The following is a 16,184-nucleotide window of genomic DNA, read 5'->3' on the forward strand; positions in this document are numbered from 1 at the left end:
GTTTTTTGCTTTTTTTTGCCGTGACATTTTGCAAATGGAAAATTTTGACATAAAGCAGACCCAGCAAAAAAAACTGCATCAATTCCTTCTCAAATTGGCAAAAATATTATTATTATTATTATTATTATTATTATTATTATTATTATTATTTCTTTCAAACAAACAATTTTTAAAAAAAAAAAAAAAAAGTTGCAAGGAAACGAAATGCGTTGAAAGGTAGTTTTCACATTACTCAAATTTTTTTTTTTTTTTTTTTTTTTCAAAATAAATATTTATTATATTAATGCATATGCAGATTTTTTTTTTTTTTGACTCAGACAAATACTTTTCGATAAATTACACATCTTATGAGTGGGTGTGTGCGTGAGTGCGTATTTTTTTTGGAGAGATGAATGAATGATGTCTCGTGTGGACGACCGCCGAGCAAGGAAGGAAGCAAGGAAGCAAAAATTTCCGAAGAAATGATGAATTTTCTTATCCACGGTTTATTTAATACAAAGGTTTTGTTAATTCGAAAAAAGGAAAAATTATTCGAAGCGTAAAATCAAAGATTCATATCCAGTTGAACGTAATGAAGTCACCGGCATTCGTTTTTCATTTAAAAAATTTACGACCTTTTTTCTATTTTATTTTATTTTATTTTATTTTATTACGGATTTCCTAAATTCGATTTTTGATTTTTCTAATTTCCGGTTTTTTTCTTGTTCATTACAGTATGGTTCAGATGAGTTTGGTCAAGATTCGCCGAGGTATACATCACCAAAATCCGCGACCGGACTCTATGCCGATCCATATTATTTGGGTGAGTTTTCCTTTTTTGTGAAAAATTTTTTATTGTAGCGGAAAGTAAAAGTGATTTGTTGTAATCGTAATTTGTTTTTTCAGATGGCGCAAATGGCGCAAATGCAGCGCAAGATCCATGGACTGGTGCCCCAGGAACGCAAGGACCCATTCAGTCAGGATCCTACCCTTCTGGTCACTCTCCTTATGGTACTTCACATTTATCTCAGCCTTCCTACCCTCCTCCACCCATGCATGGTGTTCATGATATGGTGAGTTTTCTTTTTATCAAAAAGAATTTTGTGGTCTTTTGGTTCCAAGACAACAAGAATTGATTTTTTTTTTTTTTTGTAGGGTTATAGTGCCATATCTCCAAATCATCATACAGGAGAAGGTCCTACTCCTTTATTGGGTGGAGCTGCGCCCATGGCTCCATCTCCGGCAGGACCACCAGGACTTCCTCCCATGTCCAGTTTTAGAGGGCATTCCCCTCACGGAAACGTACCCCATTCACAAACTCCCGGAGATACTTTGGGAAAAGCTTTAGCATCGGTGAGTTTGAGTGAGAAATTTCCAAAATTTACAAGATTCGTCAAATTTTTACTTATTTACTTATTCTTTCTCTCTCTCTCTTTTCCAGATATACCCAACAGATCAAAGCGTGTCCAGTTACAGTTCAAATCCAAGCACACCAGTTAGTTCTCCCCCACCTCACGGCCATCACTCATTTCCGGGACATTCAGCCGAACACAGGGCAATGCATATGGTAAATGAATGAAAAAAATTTTTTCCTACGCTTTATTTGTCACACTTTTGTTGTTTGCTTTTACCTTAACTATTGGTGTGAATAATATTTTTTTTAATACAATGTGAATAGGTTTTTTATGTTTTTTTTTTTTTTTTTTAATATGAAATTGTTCAGAAAATGTTTAAAAAACATAAAACTATTATTATTATTATTTTATTTTATTTTATTTTATTTTTATTTTAATTTATTTTAATTTTTTTTATTTTATTTTATTTTATTTTATTTTTTGTTTCATTTTTTTCGTTTTTTTTTTTTTTTTTTTTTTTTTTTCTTTTATGTTTGGTTTTGGAATGATTTTGATTTTGCACCTTTGCAATGCAATTTTAGAATCCGCCTGAACAACAACGATTGGACGATGCAATCGGTTTTCTTAGAGACCACAACGAGGTAATAAATGTAAGTAAAAAAGAGAGAGTGAGAGAAAGAGAGAGAGGGAGAGAGAAAGATAAATACCGGAGCCTTTCATTAATATTTATGTCGTTTTGTTTTTGTAAAATTTCAAAAAAAGAAAATTTGTCATAGTAATTTTTGTTTTGATAGGAAACAAGGATGGAAGAAAGGTTAGACGATGCCATTAATGTATTAAGAAATCACGCCGAAAGTCTGCAAGGTTTACACGCTCTAGCTCAAAGTGGATTATCAACGCATTCTAGTGTTAATGGATTATTAGCTCCTTATCCACATGGTGAGATTGGATTATGGTCGCGAAATGTGACGTCACCGTTTTCGACTTGTAAACTAATTATTTAAAAAAAATTATTTTTCAGTACCGTCGGGGCCCCTAGATCACATGACAAGTCCCGGTGGAACGGCGGGGCCATTGCACGGAGGTCCACCGGGTTCCGTTCCCGGCCCTCTATCTGGATATCCTCAAGAGGCTCATTCAGACGTCCCAGTTAAAGTGGAAAGAATTACCGCAGCATCGACAGGAAAAAGTAAAAAAAATTTTTTACAGAGTTACGTTGTTGTTGTTGTTGTTGTTGTTGTTGTGACGTAATAATAATCCGTTGAATAATAATTTTGCAGAAAAAAGAAAAGAACCGCCGGATAGTAATTTAGAAATTAAGCCTTCTAGCTCCGAATTGGGTGTAGTATCAGGTCCGAGTCTTGCACCTAATTCAACATCTAGTACCGTTTCAAAAGGAAACAAACGTTCTAGGAGATAGTAAGTAACACTTTTACTCGTAAGCCTTTTTTTTTCTGTTGCTGTTGTTGTTGGCTTAATGATATTTTAATGATTCGTGTCATGTTTTCATTTCACAAAAAGTCAGGAGAAAAGTTAAAACGGATTCATTTTAATTTCATACGCCATTTTATTATTATTATTATTATTAATTGCTTTTTATTTTTATAAAAATAGTTTTTTACATTCATCACAGTAATTGACTCGGAATCGAGTCCTTTTTTTCTTTTTTTTTTTTTTGTTTTTTGTTCTATTTCATTACGAATTAATTGTAATAACAGTTCCGTGAGTGATGGCGGTGGCGTAGTAGACGAAGATGATGCCGATAAATCGATCCGCGACAAAGAACGTCGTCAAGCCAACAACGTTCGAGAAAGGTGAGCGAGCAGTGACAACAAACTCTTGGAATAACAATAATAATAATACGCGAAAAATTACACGTGCGAAAAAAAAAAAATAATAATACGTGGGTAACACGAGTCAAAATTTATCTTGATGCACGTGATAAATAATAATAATAATCGGTTGAAAGGTAGATTAAGGATCGGATTAAAGGTTAGATTATCAAACATGGATACGAATTATTCGTTACAAGGACGGTACAAGAAGGAGGAGGTTCGGAGGAATTTTTCGAATTGATTCGATTTGATTTTCGATTTCGAAAAAAAAAAATCTAGAAAAAATTAGTTTCAAGTTTTTTTGAGAGTTTGCACTGCTCGTTTGTCTTTCTTTTTTTAATGATTATTTTTTTTTTTTTTTTATTATTTATTTTTATCCACGTTGTTTTTTTGTTGAACCTTAACAATCTTTCCCTCCCCCCCACCATTTTCTTCCCCATCCATTCCCTTATCCATTCCTTATCCATCATTCGTTCATATACTTGTATTTTTTAATTAAAAAAAAAAAAAAAAAGTAACGAACAAGTGCATTTATCGCAAATTATTTTTCTCAAATTTGTTCCCACTGTTCGAGCGCGGAGGAAGATGAGGATCCCGATATCAAAGCTCAGAGAGAAAAAGAAAGGAGGCAGGCAAATAACGCGAGAGAAAGGTAAGATGTTTTATCCGTGAAAATTATTATTATTTTTTTTCTATCTATCTCTCTATCTGTCTATCTATCTTTCTCGCAAAATGGTTAAAAAAAGAAAAGAAAAGAAAAAAAAAAAAAATGGAGACATGGGTAGCAGACTCTCAAAAATTATATAAAGACTAAAAATTCGTATTTACTCGCGCGTTCGTTTTCACAAATTTATTCCATGAGAAAATTTTATTATTATTATTATTATTATTATCATCGGCGGAAAATAATTTGTAATAATGATGATGATGATGATGATTATGAATTTACAGAATAAGAATTCGTGATATAAACGAAGCACTTAAAGAACTAGGAAGAATGTGTATGACCCATTTAAAGACGGACAAACCACAGACCAAACTCGGGATATTGAATATGGCCGTAGAAGTTATTATGCAGCTCGAGCAACAAGTACGAGGTGAGAAATCGAGTGTCAAAGTGTGAGGTATCGTTTTATTATCATTATCATCATCATTATTATCATCATTATTGTCATTATTATCATTACAGAGAGAAATTTAAATCCTAAAGCAGCTTGTTTGAAAAGGAGAGAAGAAGAGAAAGCGGAAGATGGTCCCAAACTCGGAGTCGGACCCTATCACATGTGTTAAGGCGAGCCTTAGTTTATATAATAATAATAATAATATTAATAATAATAATAATAATAATAATAGAGAGTATATATATATATAATAATTTAATTTATTATAATATGAATTATTTATATTATAATGGATTATTTGGATCGTGATGATGATTTGTTGGAAAATTGATGAAAATGGAAAAGAAAAGGGAGAAAAGAGATTTTCCTTTTTTCACCTTTTCTCTCTCTCTCTTGCATTCTTTTCCCTATTTTTTCATTTCATTTTCGAAATGAGATTCGAAAATCGGAAATGAAAAAAAAGAAAATTTGAAAGAAACCACTTCAGGAAGCTTTCATTCAATGTGAAACAAACAAACAAACGAGGAAAAGTGTGGATGTATGAGGTGGCATCGGAAAAAGGATCGGAAGAAAATGTTCGCGATGAAAGTAAAGATAAATAAGAAAATGATGAAGATGATAATTGAGAAAAAGAGAAAAAGAAAGGATTAAAAAGAAAATGAGAGAAAGATAAAAAGAGAAAGGAAAAAAAGAAATGGCGGACTGAATTTCTCTTTAAATTGTACATATTAAATAATAATAATAATAAAATAAAATAAGAAGAAAAAAAAAGAAAAAAACAGTAAAAAAAAAAAAATTGATAAGTTTAAGGTTGATGATGATTATGAAGATGATAATGATGATTTTTATTGAGAGGAAAAAAAAAAAAAGAAAAAGGAAAATCAATGTAAAGATATGATTTTTATTATTATTATTATCATTTTTTTTTTTAAATATCAAAAATCCGGAAGGGGGGATATTTAATCCCAGAGGAGTAAATTAATAATAATTTTATTATTATTATCATTATGATTAATACGAACGAGAACATGAGACATAAATAAAAGTTGTATGATTTATTTATTTATTTATTTATTCATTCATTCATTTATTTTTTTTATTCGTGCGTGGCTGGAACAATATTTACAATAATAAATATTTATTTTGCTAAAAGTTACGAAAATGAATTTTGAAATTAAAAGAAAAAGAAACAACGCCAACACGACAAAAAAAAAAAAAAATAAAACGTCGTCGTCGTCGTCGTCGTTTTGTTTGTTTGTTGTTGTTGTTGTTGTTTGCATCATCGAAAAATTAAATCATAACACGATGAACCCGCGCGCCGCGCAAGAGAATTTGTTTAAATTTTTTTTAATTTATACGTCGTAAAAATAAAAATGAATGAATGTATGAATAAATAAATAAATAAATAAAATGGCGTCAGATTTATAATAAAAAAAAACAAACCGGAAATAACAAAAGAAAAATCATCGAATTTAATTATTATTATTATTATTATTACATGTTTTTTTTGACGAATCTTTGTAAAAATTTCAAAAACGGGTTTTATTTAAAAAAAAAGGAAATGACGTCATCGTTTACGTCGTCGTCGTCGTAAATTCGGGAGAGACAGGACAGGACAAAAGAAAAAAAAGATGGATGTATGAATTATAAATAAATGCCAGACGAAGACGAAAATAATAATAATAATAAAAATTGTAAATAAATATTGATGTAATATGAATTGAAGACAAAAATAATTAAATCGAAGAATAGCAGAAGAAAAAAATTAAGGTTTCCTGAACTTTAAATCCTGAACTACCTTGTCGCAGACTAGACACATTTCTCCTTCTTGTCTACTTCTTTGGCTCTCTCGTGTTTTTTTCTGCTGCCACGGATACTTCAATCAGTTTACACCATTTTTCCGCATTATGCCTCAGCTTCCGTTTCAACTTTAAGTTTTCCACGCCGTAGCCAATTGTGCGTCCTCTTCTTATTCTTTTTAGATATTGCCCATGCAACTTTTTCTGTTCCCATTTGCCTTTTAATTTCTTCTGAGATTGGGCTTTGCTATCATAAGTTGCAAGTTGCCCTTTTCAGTACTCCTTTTTTTGTAATTTTTTCTTCCGAATCTATAACTTGGGCTAAGATAGGGTCCTCTTGATGGGATTCTATGTATTTTCCCATTCCAATTATGGCATTCTGGTATGCCGCTTCTATTTGTCGTAATCCTCTTCCTCCTCCATCTTTCCTCCTGACGTACAATCTATCCACACCAGCTTTTGGATGTAACGCACCATTCATGGTAAATATTTTTCTTGTCCTTCTGTCCAGGTGCGTGATTTCTTCTTTTGTCCAGTCGACGAGGCCAAAACTGTATTCTATTACTAAAACTGCTAATGTGCCGACGGCGTTTATCTTATTTCTTCCATTTTGTTCCAATCTTTTAAAATATTCTTTCTTCAATTGCGGTTTAATTTCCTCGTTGGCTACCCCAAAATTTTCTTCAATCCCCAGATATTTGTATGTTGATCCAGGGGGTCCAGGTCTTTAATAACTTCCTCTTCAAAATCTTCTATATATTTCTTCTGCTGTTTTAACTTTCCTCTGACAATAGTAACTCTGGCAACCCGGTACCAACTCATATTCTTGATCTTTGATTATTATTATTATTATTATTATTATTGTCGTGAAAAATTTTCAATCGAATTATTATTATTATTAATTTAAATCAAATTGAAATTATCATTATTATTTATATGTATATATATATTTTTTTTTAAATAATAATTATTATTAATAGACTTTAATGAATTTAAAAAAAAAATAAAAATAATTTGGCGATAATGATGATGATTAGTACGACGACGACGACGACGACGATGATTAATATAATGATAATAATAATAATAATAATATAAACCGTTATTTGTGAATAAGTAATAAAAGAAACGTATCATTTTACAGTTAAAAAAAAAAAAAAAAAAATTGAAAATCTGTTTATAATGAAAATAATTGATGAAAAAAAAATATAAAAAAATCGTATAAAAATTTATTATTATTATTATTATTATTTTATTTTTTTTTGTCTTTTTCGTTCCATTATTATTATTAATTGTAAATTTTTATTATTATTATTAAATTACAAATATAAAATTTAACATGTCTGAAAAAGAAAAAAAAATATATATTTGAAAAATAAAAAAAATAAAAAAAAAAAAAAATAAGGAAAAAAAAGAAAATTTAAATAAAAAATAATAATAATAATTTACAGGGAATTTTTTTTTCCATCCCTCTTTCTTCCTCCCTTTCTCTCTCTCTATATATATCCCTCTTTCTCTCTATTTCTCTACTTATCCCTCTTTTTAAGTCTGTTTTTCTACCTCTTTTTGTCGATCTACTCTCCCCTCTCTTTCTTCCTCTCTCTCCCTTTCTCTCTCTTTCTCCCTCTCTCTCCCTTTCTCTCTCTTTATCCCTCTCTCTCTCTCTTTCTCTCTCTCTCTCTCTCTCTTTCTCTCTCTCTGTTCCTTTTTTTCTACATCTTTTTGATTTTTTTTTTTTTTTATTTATTTTAACGAAGAAAAAAAAATTTTTTTTTTTTTTTGGGGGGGGGGGGCAGGGGAAGTTTAGAATATTTAAATAATTATCATCGTCTTTAGATTTTTCAAATTTTGGAAAAAAAGATGGAAAATTTATAAAAAGAGGAAAAATGCGTTTTTTACGCACGTTCGTAGTAGTAAAATTAATTAGTCAGTCTCATCAATTAAAAATTTTCATTGATAAATTTATTCAATAAGCTAAGTACAGAGTAGTAAATTTTAAATTTAAAAAAATGTCAACAAACGGAAACAAACAACAACCGATAACAAACAAACAAACAACACAAATTCTTTTTTTTTTTAAATATAAAATTAATTACATATATTAAATAATATAAATATAAATTATTTTCTTTTTTAAATAATGATAAAATTAAAACGTTTTTTAATTTAACGGGAGCGGCAGCCATATTGAATCATATTTAAAAAAATCTCCCTCGTTTTTACTCTATTAAATTTCATTTTTTTAATCCGGGGGAGTTGAGGGGGAAGGAGGGGGAGGGGAGGGAATTAATTAATAATTTTCCGTAGAGAAAAAAAAGAAAGGAATTTATAAAAGCGTTAGAATGACGAGAACGGAAACCTTAAATTTCGTTTTTTTTTATTATAGATTATCGGAAAATGAAAATCAATGACGTGAATGATTTCATTGGCCGACCAATAATCAATAAATGCGCAGGAAGTTTATTGATTTCACGATTCCTTCCCAAATCCTATTCAATTTCGTTTTCTATTTACGAGGGGTGAGAAGGGTGGGTGTTTGTTTTGTTTTTTTTTTTCCTTTTTTTTTTTTTTTTAATACAAAAGATAGAGAAAGATAATCGAACCGTTTTTTTTTTTTTTAAAATATTTAAAATCACTAAATTTTAAATCCGTCGTACGTTTACTAAAAACATAATAATAATAATAATAATAACATTTTTACGAATCTTTTTCTATTATTATTCTTTATGTTTTTTTTTTTTTTTTTATCGTTATCGGTTAAAATAAATAAATAACTAATAATAATAATCGATTTTCACCGTCCTTAAGTGTTGTAAGTATTATTAATAATTTATTTTTATTTTATTTTTTGTTTATGAAGGGGAAAACGATTTAACTTGTGTCTCGTTGTATATTTATTTTGTTTGGAAAAAAATCAATAATTATATCGATTTAACAAGGTTTTTGTTTTTTTCCCCCCTTTTTTTTTTTAGTTTCCCATTTCGTTTACGTGATATTTTATAAATTTAATTAATTAATTACTTACTTAACTTTTTTTTCGTTTCGTTTTAATTTTTTTTTTTTACATTCATTACAAATCTTCGTACGTACGAATTGAAGCAATTATTTTTGCGGTTATTTGTCACGTGACTTATACCCCACGAAAATTCAAAATGGCTACTTTTTTTTTTTTTTTGAAAATAACAAGTCGTTAATTTTATTTGCATTCGTTATTGTTATTACCATCAATATTAATTCGATAAATTTTGTCATGTATTGATCGGAGATGGATATAAATATTATTATTATAAAACGTTTTAATCGTTTTCTTTTTATTAAATTATTTTTATTTTGAAATAGAGTTCCAATTAAAAATTATTAAAATAACGACTTTTACCGATTTTCCCACAATTTATCAAATGATTAATTTGTTTTTTTATTTTCTGGGAAAAAAAAAAAAGAGAAACTCTTGATAGATAGTTTTTTTTTATAGAATTCGTTGAAATGTGTGCAAATTTAATTTTCCAGGTAAAAAAAAAAAATGGAAAGCGAAAAAGTAAAATTTCTTTTAAACTGGAATCATTTTACTGATCATTTGTCATCATGCATGACAAAATTAATGACGGATATTTCATATTCCGATATAATAATAGCAACCGCTGACAAACACATGATTTACTCTCATCAGTTTGTTTTGGCCAACAGCAGTAAATATTTTCAAAAATTATTGAGGAATATGAAAAGGAGAAGGGAAATACAATTGGTTGTAGCTTTACCAGAAATAAAATATGACATTTTTAAAATATTAATGAATTATATGTACAAAGGAGAAACCCAAGTGCCTCATGAACTCCTTCCTTCTGTAATTAAAGCAGGACAATTTTTAGAAATAATAGGTTTGGTTAATTTAAGTGAAAGTTTAGGAAATGGAAGTTCAACTAAAGAAAATTTTTCATCAAACGAAACGAGAAGCTCAAATAATAATACCTCAAGTCAAGGACATGAAAATAAGAAATCAACATTGAAAGAAAAAATTCAAGTGAAGGACAATGAAAGTGTTTCAATGAAAACTTTATCTAAAACTGAAAAAAGAACGAATAAAAATCAAAATTCAAATGAAAAGACTGCTTTAACGGAAGTTTTAAATGTACAAGAAAGTGGAAAAGAAAATCAAACAAAATCGGGGAAGACAATTAGAGTGAAAAATTTACCGCAAGAAAGTAAAAATTTTGTACAAATACCACTTAAAAGAAAATCATCATCATCATCATCATCATCAAAAGATTGTATAAAAAAATCATCTGCAACATCTGATTTAACATCATCATCTTCGTCATCCACATCAACCGAAAGGTAAAATTGATTTAATTTTTTTTTCTTACACAAAAAAGAGTCTGTGTTTTGTTAATATTTATTTCATTGTGAAAATTTCAGCTCACCTTCCAAAAAGCATCAAAAAAGTTTTACATCAACTCCTATAGAAATGGTTCCGATTAAAAAAGAAATTGATAACGATACTCAGGAAAATGAACCGATTTTAAATGACACCAAAATACAATCGGAAGATTCGACAGAAATGATAACTATTAAAGTGGTAATAATTTAATTTTTAAATTAATTTCATTGAAAAGCAATTTAACTAAAACATTTCTTACATTTCTTTCATAATTTTCTTTTAATTAAAAGGAAGAACCTGATGATATTGAGGAAGTGGTTTATAACGAGTTACAATGTGAATTCTGCCACGAAGTATACACAAATCCTTCAGAATGGGTAAAACATATGACTGAACAACATGAAGATAGAGGCTATCAAACATATAAAGATTTGGATAAAAGTGTAAGAGAAAATGATAATGGAAAAAAAAAAAAAACTATTATTATTAAAAGACATTATTGAATATTTTCTTTGTTTAGGGAGGAGGTAACACAATGATTACATGTGTTATTTGTTCTTGTGTATGCTTCTCGGCAACTGAATGGGCAAATCACCTTCAAATGTGGCACACAGACAGAGAATTAGCTGTAGCTAATATGACGGCACCTAAAAAAACTCATCATAAAGTTAAAAAAAAATCTTGCAAAAGAATTTTACCAACTACGAATAAATAAATTTTAAGTTTGGATTTTACTTTAACTTTTGATACTGAATTAATACACTTTAATTCAGTTAAATTCCATAGATTTAGTATATAAAATTTTCTTATTGTAAATTATTATTATTATTTCAGTTTTATTATCAAATTTTTTATTTTCATCATTATTTTAATAATCAAAAAATATTTTACCTTACTTTTAAACATTAAATAAAAAAATTTTTTTTTTGTTTGTTTAATTATCGTTTAAATTTATTATAAACTAAAACTAATTTATTTGCTTACAAAAATAAAAATTTTTAAGAATTAATAAAAGTATTATTGACATTAATTGGGATTTTAAAGGTGGTGCCAACATAAATTTAACAAATGTAATTGAATTAGTTCATAGAGTGTAAAATTTTTTTTTTAATTTATGTGACAATACGAAACTAATTAAGTTGTCAGTACTGAACTTCGATTCTTTGTCTACTAAAAAATGGCGACTACAATAAATGTTAATTCGGTGAATTGTATAAATTCTAGTGGAGTTCCTGTACCGAAATATGAAGTTCCAGTTAAGTTAGTGTTAGAATATGATCCTGATGGTCTTAGTGTTAAAATTAAAAAAGGTTTGTTAGTTTTTTATTTTTTATAAAATGATTTTTCGTGGTTTCTTTTCAATTGATCCTCGTGGTTGAGCGTCTCTTCAAAACACAGCGGCTTCTTTTTACACTGAAAATACTTATTTATAAACAAATCCTTTAGTTGGAATTTTTCAATGGATACTCGCTAAATTTTATTCGATCGTTATCGATTGAATAAATTTTCTTAATCGATGAAATATTTAAGTTTATAAATAAATATTCATGTGTAATTACCCCTTTTTTTTTTTTTAATTTAGTTAACCACCCCAACCCCCATATTAGCGCGCGGATCAATTGTTCAAGGCTATGAATATGTTCAAACTAACGTCATTCATTTTTATATATGCGTATTAATGTCGAGTTTTTGGATAAAATTATATAATTTAAAAAATTTTCTCTTGTGTCAGTGTTTATAAACAAATAAATACGAGCCGCATCAATTATTTTTAATTTTTTCTAATTTAATTTAATTTAATTTAACATAATAACATCATTTTAAAAAATTAACTTTTTTTCTTTTTTTTTTTTTTTCTTTTTTAATAATAGAATTGTGAAAGAAAAATTTTTTTTAATTATTTAACAAGGGGTCAAAATAAATAAATAAAAAATAAATAAATGTAAAATATTTATTTATATACACATTATATATTTTAATTTTTAAATAATTAATAAATAAACTATAATTTATTTATTTGTTTTGTTTCCAGCCAATGAAAGTGGCTCATCTTCAGATTTTTTAAATGAATTCATTGTAACTAGAGCTACAGAATGTGCTAGATTAGGAAAAATAAGTTATACAATTGTCGTCGATAATGAAAGCTTAGTTATTAATTTTGTAAATGAAGAAAGTGAGTAATTTATTATTATTATTATTTTCATCATTCACATATTCACAAAATTAATGAATCTTCTAATTGAAAATAATATTAATATAAACAAACAAAATGTCATTTGAATACCTGCATCTTTCTATTTTCAACCTTAGCATTTATTCGTTTGATTTCTCGATTTTTGATTTTAACGTTATTAACTTTAATAGTCTTTTGTCATTTTTATATCAACTTAACATTATTAGCCTTATAAATAATAATAATAATAAAATTAATTAATGTAATTGTTTTTTTTTTTTTTTTTTTTTTTTTTTTTTTTTTTTTTTGTTGAAAGGTTCAAAACTATTTCACAGTAATATTGTTAAAGTAAAGGAAGGTCAGAATAGTTCAGTATTTACAGATCGAACAGATGAATCTTCTGCAAGCCAATATTTTCAGTTTTATGGTTACTTATCTCAACAGCAAAATATGCTTCAAGATTTTATTAGGACATCAACTTACCAGAAAGCTATTTTAGGAAATTATAAAGATTTTCAGGTGAATTAAAATGAAATATATATATATATATATATAGTTATAAATATTTTAAACTTGATTTAAAATTTAACACGATTTGTTTTTTTCTTCTTCTTCTTCTTCTTCTTAGGACAAAGTCGTTCTCGACGTTGGTGCCGGTTCAGGGATTTTGTCCTTTTTTGCTGCTCAAGCAGGTGCTAGTAGAGTATATGCGGTGGAAGCATCGTCCATGGCAAATCATGCACAAACACTAGTCACAGCCAATGGATTAGATCACATAATTAAAGTTAGTTTATTATCAAATCAATTACAAAATCCAGGAGACATCTTTGTAATAAATAAAAATTTTTTTTTTTTTTTTTTTTTCCAGGTAATTCCTGGGAAAATAGAAGAACTTGCATTGCCAGAACAAGTTGACGTTATCGTATCCGAACCCATGGGTTACATGTTAATAAATGAAAGAATGTTAGAAACTTATTTGCACGCAAAAAAATTTCTCAAACCTGGGGGTGAGATGATTAAAATGTTATAATTTAAACGTTTAAATTCGAAACGGGGGGGGGGGAGGGGGCAAATATTATTAATGAATTATTTTTATATTTTAGGTAAAATGTTTCCCTGTCAGGGAGAATTGCACGTGGCACCCTTTCAAGATGAAACGCTTTACACGGAACAGTTTAACAAAGCGAGTTTTTGGTATCAGAACGCATTTCACAACGTTGATTTGCGTAGTCTTCGACAATCTGCTCACAATGAATATTTCCGACAGCCGATCGTTGATACTTTCGACATAAGGATTTGCACGGCAAAAAGTGTTAAACACATTATCGACTTCAGGACGGCCGACGAATCATCGTTGCATAAAATCGGTGAATTTTTTTTTTTCAATTAGCAAACTCTTATTAATTTCAAAATTTTTATGTAATTAATCGTAACGTAAAATTTATTTATTTATTTGCACGCGAAGAAATCCCATTGACTTATCAAATTTTGGAAGGAGGTTCCATACACGGACTTGCTTTCTGGTTCGACGTATTATTTTCGGGAAGTGGTAAAAACATTTGGTTGTCGACGTCTCCGACCGAGCCTTTAACTCACTGGTATCAAGTTCGTTGTTTGTTCGAGGATCCACTTTTCGTCGGTAGCGGAGATATCGTGAAAGGATTCGTGAGTCTCGTCGCTAACAAACGGTGATTGTTTATATATATATATATATTTTATTTTTTCACGACAAAATTTTTGTTCGATTCGGGAAATCATAATTTTTGAAAAAAAAATTTTCAGTCAAAGTTACGACGTGACGATACAACTTCAAAGGGTCGGAAGCGACATTGTAGCTTCGAATACTTTAGATTTGAAAAATCCATATTTTCGTTATTCTGGTACTGCGGCCGCTCCTCCTCCCGGTTCGAACACGACGTCCCCGAGCGAAGCTTGGTGGAACACTTTGGACGAAAGAGGTGCGATTTACTTGTCTGTCTATCTCTCTCTTTCTCTCTCACACATAATTTCACCCTTATTTTACTTGAATTGAAATTTCTAAAATTAAAAAAAATTTTCTTTTTCCCGTTTACAGTTAGTATGACGAATGGAATATCCGTTAACGGTTTGACTGATTGTGGAATCGATCCTAATAACGGAATGACCATGAGTGAGTGTTTTATTATTATTATTATTATTATTATCGAAAAGAAATTTCGATGATGATGATTTTTGCGAATTTTATAACGTTTTCTTCTTTTTCCAGGCAACCCACCAAATATTCACCCGGGGTCGATCACGAGCACCGGAAGACAACGGGTAGGTAGCAGTACTGCGACCTCCACTCAACAAGCTCAACTTATAGGGGGAGGAATTTCACCTACCTTATTTACATCTCCCGTATGTGTCTCCCTTAAAGAAAAAATTTAAAAAAAAAAATTAATCCGAAAAAAAAATGAAAATTGTCGGTCGTTGTCAATTTACGTACCTTTGTTTTAAAATTATTAATTTTTTGTTTGTTTGTTTGTTTGTTTGTTGGGAATGAGCAGGGAACCGGACACCAAATAGTTATGGGAAACACGATTTCACATTATCCGGTTAGCAGCAGTTTAATGATCGGTGATTATTTCGCAAGCGGAGTCGGAGTCAATGTTCTTCCTAACTACAGGCACGCTCACGCGCAGTGACAGTCGTCTGCTCCAGTGGTCTATTTGACTACTAGTCATCCTTATCAAGGACTTATCACTCATTAATGAAATGAAAGTGAGTCTGGAAAAAAATAAATCTTTGCGCTTTTTTTTTACTGTTATCGAATGAATGGATTGAGCGAGTTAATATTTTTTTTTTTTTTTTTTTCCAGAGCTTAATGATGAGAAGACGTTTTCTTTTTGTGTGTTTGGAGTCCGATCGATTTTATTTTTTTTATTGTCATTATTTAGTCTCGTTGTTCAACGTGAAACAAAAAAGAAAAAAGAAGGAAAAAAAAAAACGGCGCCTTTTTTTTACCTACCGCGTTAGTTGAAGAGTTTTTTTTCTTTTCCTTTTTTTTTTTTTTATTATTATTATTAATGTCGGAATTAATCCGACGCGTCCTCCAGTCTGTTGTGTATTGTAATGATTTTTTTTTTTTTTTTTTTTTTAAACAATGTGAAATACTCATGTTTTCTCTTTTTCTCTGTCTCTCTTTCTCTTTCTCTTTCTCTCTGTCTTTCTCTTTCTCACGTCCCTGCAAATGAGAAAAAAAGTGAATAAAATATTAAAAAAACATACCAAATAAAACGAAATGAATTGATAATAATAATAATAATAATAATAATAAAAGTTATTATTTAATTAATTTTTTCATTTTTGGCACTTTATTTTTTTTTTTAATTAAATTAAAATTAATTTTAAATTATTTATTTGATTTTTTTTTAAATTGGTTTATTATTATTATTAGTAGTAGTAGTATTATTATCGTCGTGATCGTCGTCATCGTTATTACTCCCCTTTCTCCTCAACCCCCCCCTTTCCTCTACCCCCCACAGTAAATTACAGTGAGCGTGCCAATTTGAATTTTTTTTTTTTT

General features: G+C 29.0%; 3 protein-coding genes across 3 annotated transcripts; all 3 read left to right on the forward strand.

The window, feature by feature from the left end:
* Positions 1 to 392: 392 nt before the first annotated feature.
* Positions 393 to 4,459, forward strand: Phum_PHUM374400 (protein daughterless, putative; the record flags this gene model as incomplete). Its single annotated transcript, XM_002428244.1, has 13 exons — positions 393 to 500; positions 715 to 802; positions 886 to 1,052; positions 1,135 to 1,332; positions 1,421 to 1,546; positions 1,916 to 1,984; positions 2,129 to 2,273; positions 2,356 to 2,523; positions 2,615 to 2,753; positions 3,053 to 3,148; positions 3,696 to 3,821; positions 4,121 to 4,266; positions 4,359 to 4,459. The coding sequence occupies 13 exons, from the start codon at positions 393 to 395 to the stop codon at positions 4,457 to 4,459; spliced, it is 1,677 nt and encodes a 558-aa protein (XP_002428289.1).
* A 5,150-nt stretch (positions 4,460 to 9,609) lies between these two features.
* Phum_PHUM374410 (Modifier of mdg4, putative) lies at positions 9,610 to 11,179 on the forward strand (the record flags this gene model as incomplete). Its single annotated transcript, XM_002428245.1, has 4 exons — positions 9,610 to 10,421; positions 10,503 to 10,662; positions 10,755 to 10,907; positions 10,985 to 11,179. The coding sequence occupies 4 exons, from the start codon at positions 9,610 to 9,612 to the stop codon at positions 11,177 to 11,179; spliced, it is 1,320 nt and encodes a 439-aa protein (XP_002428290.1).
* Positions 11,180 to 11,641: 462 nt separating this feature from the next.
* Positions 11,642 to 15,303, forward strand: Phum_PHUM374420 (histone-arginine methyltransferase CARM1, putative; the record flags this gene model as incomplete). The annotated part of the gene is made up of 11 exons (XM_002428246.1): positions 11,642 to 11,774; positions 12,497 to 12,637; positions 12,954 to 13,156; positions 13,266 to 13,421; positions 13,506 to 13,644; positions 13,741 to 14,004; positions 14,103 to 14,325; positions 14,420 to 14,595; positions 14,712 to 14,786; positions 14,883 to 15,016; positions 15,166 to 15,303. The coding sequence occupies 11 exons, from the start codon at positions 11,642 to 11,644 to the stop codon at positions 15,301 to 15,303; spliced, it is 1,782 nt and encodes a 593-aa protein (XP_002428291.1).
* Between the last annotated feature and the right edge of the window lie 881 nt (positions 15,304 to 16,184).

This window comes from Pediculus humanus, genomic scaffold (genome assembly GCF_000006295.1).
Source record: "Pediculus humanus corporis 1103172107823 genomic scaffold, whole genome shotgun sequence".
Lineage (NCBI taxonomy): Eukaryota > Metazoa > Arthropoda > Insecta > Psocodea > Pediculidae > Pediculus > Pediculus humanus.